General features: G+C 34.9%; 1 protein-coding gene across 1 annotated transcript; it reads left to right on the top strand.

Moving 5' to 3' along the window:
* Positions 1-4,187: 4,187 nt before the first annotated feature.
* Positions 4,188-9,969, top strand: LOC149217975 ((-)-alpha-pinene synthase 1, chloroplastic-like). The gene is made up of 10 exons (XM_089383705.1): positions 4,188-4,491; positions 4,593-4,786; positions 5,022-5,134; positions 5,345-5,553; positions 5,655-5,749; positions 8,055-8,153; positions 8,254-8,469; positions 8,561-8,699; positions 8,798-9,046; positions 9,446-9,969. The coding sequence occupies exons 1-10, from the start codon at positions 4,228-4,230 to the stop codon at positions 9,743-9,745; spliced, it is 1,878 nt and encodes a 625-aa protein (XP_089239831.1). The 5' UTR covers positions 4,188-4,227; the 3' UTR covers positions 9,746-9,969.
* The last annotated feature ends 1,905 nt before the right edge of the window (positions 9,970-11,874 follow it).

Genomic DNA, 11,874 nt, shown 5'->3' on the forward strand with positions numbered 1-11,874 from the left:
ACCCTGTAAATTCCTACATATCTTAGGTGACTGTCATGCAGTTTATCATTTTCCCAATAGTACATCCAATGACAGTCGCGTCGTGCATTATGATCTTCACCGTGTAACATATTTCTCCTCAGACTTCTGTCAAGTAGGTGAGGCACTTCGGCCTACGCTGATGGTTATGGAAGGTCCTCACTGTCTTGACATGACTAGTGAGAATGATTAGATCTATCTATCCATACCAGATTCCCATCATGATCCCCTCTCTCGAATCAGGAATCCATATTTTCAAAGATCACAAGTCTTTCAAAACAGCCATCACAAATTTTATGATCCAATCACTAAATGGATGGAACAATATTACTTGGCGAGTCGTGTTGTAGGTAACAAGCTTTAGTCCTTCCTCACACTCGCTATGAAACTTGGTGCAGAAGAACACACACTCGCAAGAGGCCTCCTTGGTTTGTTGAAAAACAATAGTCACCGAAGAGGTAAGCATGTGTGTTGGGTGGTTGTGACACATCTTTCTGCCCACAGGCGAGACCTTTTCTCTCGTGTGCAAGTTTGTCAAGTTTTTGTATTTTCTATTGCACACTATTTTTTATTTGTCTTAATCGCTTGTATATTTTAGGTAACTACATCTCGGGTACGCCTACGGTGGCTTCACTGGAAATTTCATTTCACGTAACCTCACCTGTTTGGCGTAGGAGTAGGAGTAGTGTTTTCTTTCTTGCTTGTATTTTCTTTCTGGTTTGCATGTTTATTTTCTTGCTGACTTGGTTTGGTTTGTTTTCTTGCTCACTTTTCTCACCTGTATTTTCACTTTACTTTACTATTTTTGCTTTGCTTTGTTTTGTTTGCTTAATATCATGCTATTTTTGCTTTGCTTTGTTTTGTTTGCTTAATATCATGCTATTTTTGGTTTTGTCAATAAGTGATGCCCTCTACTGAGTTTTGGATTTTGAATGAGTATGAGGCTGAGATCCAAGGAGTCTTGTGACACTACAGCACTTGGCCAATCTTGTATATGTCTTCTCTGTGCTTGGTTGTAACCTTCGACCGATGAAGTCTTGATGGAAAATATGATCCATGTGCAAGGGAAGCTTGAGTCCAACCATGAACCTGTGTCCACACTGGGAAACCCCGTGCCTGTACTCAACCTTCTCCTCTATGCGTTCAAGCTCATCCAACTAGTAGAAATGGATAAGGGGAAAATCTAAATTAGAAAACCTATGTGAGAGGTCTTACATGATTTTATGAAGGAACAACCTCCCTTTCTCTCGATAAGTTGGGATCTCTCTTTCGCCCCAAAAATAAATAAGTTCCTATGCACAATCCTCTTTTAAAAATACAAAGGTGAAAGAAGAGAAATGATTCTTGTGCAGAGAGGTGAAGCATGCAACTCCACAGGGGTACTGACCAGGCTCACTGGCAGTGGAGCAATGCGTGTGTTCCTGCGTGACTCTGTTGGGGTACTGTCCAGGCCTACTGGCAGTGGAGCAACACTAGAGATGAAAACTTATACTTTGAAAATTTTTAACTCGCGAGCCAAACTACCCTTCCCGATTTCGAAACATTGTGATCAAGCTAAAACTTATTGTTGTGTTCGATTGAGTTGGCGAAAGGTGAACAATGTGTATCCATGGGGTAAGTGTGGAAGTTGATGTAACCCGCACAATGATTCAATACTCCCTAAAATACCAAGGCCTTGTGCTGTCAATGGACCAAAACAGAGAAGCTGGAGTTCAACCAGTGTGTCGCCAAGTGTTGTAGCGGCTACAACACCCTCCAAAATTTTGGCCTGCATCCAATTTCAGAGCCTTCCTTGGATTTTTCCTTGATTTTTGCAAGCACTCAAGTTCATCCCGTGAGCCCATATTGAGTCTTTGCACCCTCCATGCTTGACCGTTCATCGAACATCTTTGAGAAGAGATGTGGCGGCTAACATCCATTGAGACTAAACTTTGGTCTTTCGGACCTAAAGAAACGAATTATTTAGTTTGATTTAATATTTTATTCCTATGCTCAAAAAGCTTGGAGAGAAGCCTCCCGAGCTCACTGTAATTTTGACATCGTAAAAGGCTAGGAAGGTCAGTTTTGCAACAAAGATTTTGAAACTGAAATCTAATGTGGTTGTACACGGGGCACTCTAAGAGGAAGTGATTTTCATCGTTGATGTTCGTATTCTCACAGAGATGGTAGAACCTTTCCATCCATGGTGTTTTAGGAACTGCCCAACGACCCGTTTCACTATGGAGCTCATGAGAGTTTGTTCTAATCTTAGATATATTAATTTTCTTCTTTGAGCTAGTTAAAACAGAGAGATACTTTTGATCTTCTAGGGTGGGGTTGATGACCTCCTTATAATATCTTAATTTTCTTTTAGCTGCTAAATCTTTCTCACACCACATTTTTTATTTGAACTTAGAAGTAACAATATTTTAATGTTATTAATGTTTTGCAATGCAACATTCTCATTGATCTCCCAATGGTTTAACCAAGCCCCGGTGTCTTTATACCAACCTCGTTTGAGCCTTAGGTGGTTTTGGCTGGAATTTAAAGCTAGCTTAGGAAGTCTATGGTCTTCTGTGTTATTGAGTTTGTGCTTGTACAACAAAAGCCTAGTCATAGCTAGGCTCTCGATAGGGGAAAGACCCACTTTTATAAGGAGAATAAGATAGGGTGTGTTGCTTTTAATTTTGAGGTTATCCGTTATAAAACACTTCTGGATTTGCTCAATCTTTCTCTAGGATTCTCTAGAGATGCTACAACCCCAAACCTCACATCCATATAAGATAACCGGAGTGACTAAAGTTTCAAAGAGGAACTTCTTTCTATCCCACATTACGAGGTTTGTCGTTTTACAATTATTTTCAAGACCAAAATAAGCTTTCCATCCCCCATTAATTCTTTTCACAATGCTATAGTTCCAGTTGAGCTTGTGATGAATATCAATTCCTAGGTACTTGCAGGAAGACACTTCCTCCAAGTTACTATTGTCATACGTAAAATTAGCGTAAGTGTCCTTCTTGGATTTGATAATTATAACTTTTGTTTTGTCAGTGTTAACAATCATACCCATGGTAGAGAAGAAATCCTTAAGAAGTCTAAGTTGCTTATCAAGATCAGATGGGCACCTTGCGAGAAGAACAATATCGTCAGCGTAGAGAAGAAGGATGATGACTATCCCAGCTAAGATCGTGCTAGCACATCCTGCTTCCTCTAAACAACCTTCTAGCTTGTCGATGTAAATGCCAAATAGGGTAGGGGAGAGGGGGCAACCTTGTTTAACTCCAATATTACACTTAATATCTTTCGACCACCCCTCATTGCTCTTTAACTTGGCAATTACATTCTCATATAATCTTATAGCGACAGCTCTCAACTCAAAAGGAACCTATAGCTCTTCTAATCTATTCCAAAGGTTGTTTCTAGGAACCATATCAAAAGCCTTTGTAAAGTCCACAAAGCAACAAAAGAGAATAGATATTTATAAAAAAAATATTTCATTTTTTCATCAATAATATTATTGTATATTGAGTTCTTTCCGAATCAATTACATATGGTTCTTTTGGTCGATGTGTTTTGAACCACTTACTATAATTCATCTTCATGAAAGAGATAGATAACTCGAATCAAAATAAGAATAAACATTTGTGCATTAAAAAATACAAATTATAAATATTTGTATATTAAAAAATATAAATTATAAATATTTGTGCATTAAAAATATAAATTATAAATTATATTGCCATTTCAAAAAATTTAATTTTTTAAACACTTTATAAATTAAAATAAATCTATACTAATTCGTACGAAAAATATAAAAATAAAAATAAAAAACCCCACGGAGCAAAGTGCTCCGTACTTCGACAATAAATCTATCATAATTCTTTAAAATAAGTTACACGATTTACCAACTACTAAATCATATCTAGACGAAAATAATAATATTCAAATCCGAACAAAATTAGTAAAATATTTGTTGAGAAAGCGCATGTTTCACCTGGTACATGCTTGAAAGGGCAAGTGGCAATTAATTTATTCAACAATTCAATGGATAATGGTAGATGTTAAGTGCGCAGATTAGGTAAGGTATCACAGTGAACATGTTGGAGAAACCAACAAAAAAAGGGTATCCTGCGTGGGCGTAAAACCTCTATATAAACTGAACGGTAGTGAAGGGTTCAACCGTATAGAGTTTGGTTCGTCAAATTTTATTTGTCCATTGAGGTAGCAGCAATGGATTTAATATCTGTCTTACCGTCGGCTTCCAAATCGTGTGTGTTCCTGCACAAACCCTTGAGTAGTTGTACTCATAAGCTTAAGCCTTTCTGCAAAACAATCCGGATTCTTGGAATGCCCAGGCGATGGAAATTTGCCAGGCCGTCCATGAGTCTGAGTACCGTACATGCATCTGATGATGATATACAAAGACGCACCGGCGGTTATCATTCCAACCTCTGGAACGATGATGTCATACAGTTTCTGTCAACGCCTTATGGGGTAATTCGCTTTATATCTCTGCTACTTGTGCATAATATTTTGATCCTTAATTAGAATACATACAATAATATTATTATCTCCCCCGATTTACATATGCTTAGGAACTCGTTTACCGTGAACGTGCTGAGAGACTGATTGATGAAGTAAAGAACATATTCAGTTCGATGTCATTGGAAGATGGAGAATTCAATGATCTGATCATTCAACGCCTTTGGATGGTCGATAACGTTGAACGATTGGGGATCGATAGGCATTTCAAAAATGAGATCAAATCAGCGCTTGATTATGTTTACAGGTCATTCACTGTAAACTTTATTTATTTATTTATGTATGTTTTGAATATGGAATACATTTAATTAATTCATATGGAATATGGTAAATCATATCGGTTTGGTTAGATTTTTTGTTTCAAATCTAGTAAATTATATTATGGTGTTAGAGATTTTCAAAATAACACTGTATTGCCCGTTACTAAACTGAACATACTCTACCGCACTGAACCGAACATGAACATGATGTTTGGAGTGCAGTTACTGGAGCGAAAAAGGCATTGGATGTGGGACAAAAAGTATTATTACTAATCTCAATTCAACTGCCTTGGGCTTTCGAACTCTTCGATTACACGGATACCCTGTTTCTGCAGGTATTTACTTACGTCGCAGTGGAAATATTGTGATCTTGTAACATTAATTTTAATATTTTTGGAAAATAGTTTCGATAAATCATTGTTTTTACTGATTAATTTCAAGTAATTGTTTATCTTTTATTAAACTACTTAAATCTTAGTGAACATTAATAATCATTCACTTTTTATTTAACGTCCATAACTAATTTTATTTTATTTTTATTTCAGAGGTTTTGAAACATTTCAGAAACCAAATTGGGCAGTTTGTATCATGTCCCAGTGAGACAGAGGAAGAGATAAGAAGCATTGTCAATTTATATCGGGCTTCCCTCATTGCCTTTCCCGGTGAGAAAGTTATGGAAGAGGCAGAAAGCTTCTCAGAGAAATATTTAAAGGAAACTCTGCAAAAGATTCCGGACTGCAGTCTTTCACGAGAGGTGATCACTATTATTAATATTAATATTATATACCTGCTCATTGATTCACACATGACCACTTTTGTTTGTTTCGTTATATCTTTTACTGTTTCAATTTGCAGATAGGGGACGTTTTGGAACATGGTTGGCACACAAATTTGCCGCGATTCGAAGCAAGGAATTACATCGACGTCTTCGGACAGGACACTAAGAATATGTATGGCTAGTTGACTATTTGATAATGTTTTGCTAAATTTTTTATTATTTTGTTGAAAGTATGGTTTCATTACGAACAAGTTTTAAAAAATTATAAAAGAATTTTTTGCCTTTTCTATTTATTACTATATTATAACAAAAATTATTTGTTTTGTATTACTTTTATATTTTATATTATTATTTTAGATTTATTTTAATTTTGGATTTACCAAGAGTTTAAAGAATCAAAACTAGCATTGAAATGGATTAAATCTCTTTTCACTTTAAAATAGATTTACTGCAAGAGATTTGATTTTCAAGTTTCAAAGTTAACATAGATCAAAGTTAGTTTAAAATTTTTAATAATTAATATTATTTTTATTTTTTAATTGTATTTTATTATTATTTTTATTGTTATCAAATTTAAGACAGCAAAAGTATTTACATAACATGACCTTATAACATCTTTTTGATACCTCTTATTCTAAAATATAATAAAGACAATTTTTATTCCTATTCCTTTTTATTGAAAATAAAATAAATAAATATAAAATAAAAATGATGATGATGATGATAGACCAAACAATGGTCTATCGGACCTAAAGAAACAAATTATTTATTTTGATTTAAGATTTTATTCCTATGCTCAAAAAGCTTGGAGAGAAGCCTCCCCAGCTTATAATTTTAACATTGTAAAAGGCTAGGAAGGTCAGTATTGTAACAAAGATTGTGAAACTGAGATCTAATGTGATTGTAGGCGGGGCACTCTAAGAGGAAGTGGTTTTCATCCTTGATGTTCCTATTCTCACATATATTGCAGATCCTTTCCACCCATGGCGTTCTAGGAACTGCCCAACGACCTGTTTCACTATGGAGCTCATGAGAATTCGTTCTAATCTTTGCTATATTAATTTTCTTCTTTGAGCTAGTTAAAATAGAGAAATACTTTTGATCTTCTAGGGTGGGGTTGATGACCTTCTTATAATAACTTAATTTTCTTTTAGCCGCTAAATCTTTCTCACACCACATTTTTTCTTTGAACTTAGAAGTAACAATATCTTTAATGTTATTTATGTTTTGCAATGCATCATTTTTGTTGATCTCCCAATAGTTTAACCAAGCCCTTGTGTCTTTATGCCACCCTCGATTGAGCCTTAGGTGGTTTTGGCTGGAATTTAAAGCTAGCTTAGGAATTGAGTTTGTGCTTGTACAACAGAAACCTAAGCATAGCTAGGCTCTCAATAGGAAAAGACCTGCTTCTATAAGGAGAATAGGATAGGGTGTATTACTTTTAATTTTCAGGTTATAAGTTATAAAACGCTTCTGGATTTGTTCAATCTTTCTCCATGATTCTCTGGAGATGTTGCAACCCCAAACCTCACAGCCATATAAGATAACAGGAGTGACTAAAGTTTCAAAGAGGAACTTCTTTTTTCCACATTACGAGGTTTGCTATTTTACAATTATTTTCAAGACCAAAATAATCTTTCCACCCCCCATTAATCCTTTTCTCAATGCTATGGTTCTAGTTGAGATTGTGATGAATATCAATTCCTAGGTAATTGTAAGAATACACTTCCTCCAAGTTATTATTGTCATACATAAATTTAGCGTAAGTGTCCTTCTTGGATTTGATAATCATAACTTTTGTTTTGTCAGTGTTAACAGTGATACCCATGGTAGAGCAGAAATCCTTAAGAAGCCTGAGTTGCTTATCAAGATCAGATGGGCACCTTGCCAAAAGAACAATATCGTCAGCATAAAGAAAAAGGATGACGACTATCCCAGCTAAGATCGTGCCATCACATCTTGCTTCCTCTAAATAGCCTTCGAGCTTATCGATGTAAATGCCAAATAGGGTAGGGGAGAGGGGGCAACCTTGTTTAACTCCGATGTTACACTTAATATCTTTTGACCACCCCTTATTGCTCTTTAGCTTGGCAATTACATTCTCGTATAACCTTATAGCGGTAGGTCTCAACTCGAGAGGAACCTTTAGCTCTTCTAATCTATTCCAAAGGTTGTATCTAGGAACCGTATCGAAAGCCTTTCTAAAATCCACAAAGCAACAAAATAAATTGGATTTATCATTACGACATTCCTTTGCAATGATCCTAATATTGATGTTCAATATATCCATTTGAATATGTAATTGAGAAGATATATAAATAAAAAAGAGATTAAAAATTAAAAACACCGGAAAGGATAGAGATAGGATTCCTGTGATCCTTAATATTTTGAAATGTAAAACAAACTTGTAAAACATTTTCTTCTTTTGGCTTTGGGTTTTTAACAATTCACTGTCAATGTATTTTTAACGGATACAGGGAGTCAAATAAGAAGACGGAGAAACTCTTGGAACTTGCGAAACTGGAGTTCAACATTTTTCAATCCTTACAGAAGACAGAGTTAGAGTCCCTCTTGAGGTGATGCGAAATGTGTGGATGGATATCTTCCTTACATTAGAAAAGAAAAAATCGATTTAGTAGTTCAATAAAGTAAAATCCTTGAAATTTGCATGTGCAGATGGTGGAATGATTCAGGTTTACCTGAGATTACCTTCACTCGACATCGCCACGTGGAGTACTACGCTTTGGCTTCCTGCATCGCGTTTGAGCCTCAACATTCTGGATTCAGACTCGGCTTTGCGAAAGCGTGTCATATTATCACTGTTCTCGACGATATGTACGACCTCTTCGGAACAGTTGACGAGCTCAAACTTTTCACAGCCGCAATTAAGAGGTGGTGATGATGAATCCAAAGAATTTTAGAAGAATATTTGCTTGCTTCTGCATTCACCCACTTGACCAATATTTGTGTGTATAATGAGCAGATGGGATCCGTCGGCCACAGATTGCCTTCCACAATATATGAAAGGAATTTACATGATGGTTTACAACACCGTAAATGAAATGTCTGCGGAGGCACAGAAGGCTCAAGGCCGAGACACTCTCAACTATGCTCGACAGGCTGTATGGCCGCATACATTTATTTCCGGACCCGAAACCATTTATTTACGTATTTCACTCGGTAGTTATTACTGAAGTTGCCTCTGTTTGCGTGTGTGCAGTGGGAGGATTATCTTGATTCGTATATGCAAGAAGCAAAGTGGATCGCCACTGGTTATCTGCCAACGTTCGAGGAATACTTGGAGAACGGGAAAGTTAGCTCTGGTCATCGCGTATCGGCATTGCAACCCATGCTGACGATGGACATCCCCTTTCCTCCTCACATCCTCAAGGAAGTTGACTTCCCATCCAACCTCAATGACTTGGCATGTGCCATACTTCGATTACGAGGTGATACCCGATGTTATCAGGTAACGTGGTATTCTGGTGGTATTCTGATGTGATGAGAATATTTTGAAATTTGATGGATAAGAATTAAATTTAATGATTTGATATGTATTATTTTTAGATTAAAGTGATATTATTAGATAACATGGTTGTTAAATGTTAAGTGGTTGTTATATATTCTAATAATAAATTTTGAAAATATTTTGAAATTTGATAAATAAAAATAAAGTTGAAATTAAAATTAATTATTTTAATATTTGGAATAAATTAGCGAGAGTCCAACCTTTTTCCACCCTTCTTCTACCTATGAAATTCCAGAAAATTTAAAACAATTACCATAAATCTCTATTAAAAGCTACGGTTAATTTTTGTTTTGGTTTTAAACTGTATAGTTACTAATTGTATGGGCATGGTGATCACAGGAGGACAGGGCTCGTGGAGAAGAAACCTCGTGTATATCTTGTTATATGAAAGACAATCCTGGAGCAACAGAGGAAGATGCTCTTAATCATCTCAACGTCATGATCAGTGGCGTAATTAAAGAATTAAATTGGGAGCTTCTCAAACCCGAGAGCAGTGTGCCCATTTCTTCCAAGAAAATTACTTTTGACATTACCAGAGCTTTCCATTACGGTTACAAATACCGAGATGGCTACAGCGTTTCCAGCGTTGAAACAAAGAGTTTGGTGATGAGAACCCTCCTTGAACCTGTGCCTTTATAACCAAATCTAGAATTTACAAGAAGTTGATACTCTGTTTAGGTTAGCTAACTTAGGTCTATGATTTTACTGTTCAAGCTATGTTGTGGGTAAGATATCATATTACTGTTAAAAGTTGTAAATTTTAACACAACTGCATGTATCTCAGTGGTTATTGTTTCCCATAACCTTCTCCCAGATTTACAGTATTGATATGCAGGTCATTATATAAAACTGTGTCATTATGTCGTTAAATTTGTAGGTGTAATTCTTGAGTTTGTCTTTGAAAGCCGTGGAGTCTGAGGGGAGCACAACAGATTACAAGTAGTAATAAACTTAAATAATTACATATTTAATAAGAGTGAACATTACAACGTTGAAATTATATTTTTAATATAAGAGAAATAAATTTTGTTTAAATTTTATAGTTACTTTTTAATATGAAGATTAAAATTTGGATATTGTCCTAAAAGTTTTGATATACTTTATTATATATTTTTTTATTTTTTATTATAATAAAAAATTTAAATTATTGTAATTTTAATAAATTAAATATAATAAAAAATTTTAATATAGTTCACAACTTATTTTATAATTGGTATTAAGTAGCGTTATTTTCTAATTTGGTATTAAATAATGTTGAACAAAGAGTTTTAGAGAAAAGATTTATTTTTTTATTATAAAAGATAGTGTGTAGTCATTAACTATTAAGAAAAAAATTCCATCATAGAGGTGCCAAACCCAGTAGAAATAACATTAGAAAAGAAGAACATCTTGTCTCTTATCTTGAAAGCTGATAAAGGTGGGGTTATTGTGGTAATGAATCTGAAGGTTATGACATGAAAATGATTGAGCATCTAAATGAAAGTGTAGAATATGAAATGCCCTTCTTTCAGCCAGTTGATAAGCCAACATAACTATGAAGAAAAGTACATATATAAAAAAATGAAACAAATAAAACACAGTTACGGTGTCACATAAACCTGCTGTAAGTCTCATATATCATTAAACCATTAATTACATTCTTATATAGTAAAATTATTACTAATATGATTATCAATCAACTCTGAAACAAATCTACTGACACTACCAATATTCTAGCACTCTTCTAATTTTGAGCACTGACCTTCCTAATAATTTGCTGCACAGAGAATACAAAATCTGCTGACTAAATTGTCAGCAATTTACATAACAAATTAAGCATTATTCCCAATGCTTCCCCTTAATCATTAATGAGGATTTACTATCTTATCTCGTAGTGCCAAAAATTGAGCTTTTGCAACTGCTTTGGTGAAGGTATGTGCTAGGTGATGCTGAGTATTTTTATGCTTTAATTCAATGTCCTTCTTCTGCACCAAATATCTAATGAAGTGATATTTCATGTCAAAATGCTTTGTCTTGCTGTGATGAACTGGATTCTCTGCTAACTTGATGGCACTTACATTATCAAAATAAATCACTGTAGGTTGAATTTGTTTTTGTCCAATTTCTTCCAAAATTTTTCTGACCCAAAGAGCTTGTGTACCTGCTGAAGTAACTACAACATACTTTTCTACTGTGGATGAGAGGGAAACAATGCTTTGTTTTTTTGAGCTCCATGTAATCAAACCAGAACCAAAAGAGAAACAATTTCCAGATGTGGACTTACGGTCATCAAGACTACCTCCCTAATCTGAATCACTAAATCCAACAAGATTGAACTTTTCAGAAGAGTAGTAATGAATACCAAAATTTATAGTGTCTTTCACATACCTTAAAACCCTCTTGGCTGCCTTCATATGTATTTGAGATGGATTTTTCATATACCTTGAAACAAGTGAAACTGAATATGTAATATCAGGCCAGTTATGTGGGTTAGAAATATCAAGCTCCCCACAATACTTCTGTAAGTTTTCTCATCAACTAAATCAGCACCATCATCTCTACATAACACCTCTCCATGAGCACTTGGAGTAGGATATGGATTACAATCAAGAATATCAAATTTATTTAGCATATCATGTGCATACTTTGTCTAAAAAATGAAAATCTCATCCTTACTTTGATAAACCTCCATTCCTAGAAAATATTTCATGATGCCTAGATCTTTCATCTCAAATTCATTCATCATAGCAACTTTGAATTTATCATTCATCTTAGAACTACTACCCATA

Source organism: Pinus tabuliformis, chromosome Q, assembly GCF_031772625.1.
Source record: "Pinus tabuliformis cultivar Carrire ecotype Pingquan chromosome Q, CPIR1, whole genome shotgun sequence".
Classification (NCBI taxonomy): Eukaryota; Viridiplantae; Streptophyta; class Pinopsida; order Pinales; family Pinaceae; genus Pinus; species Pinus tabuliformis.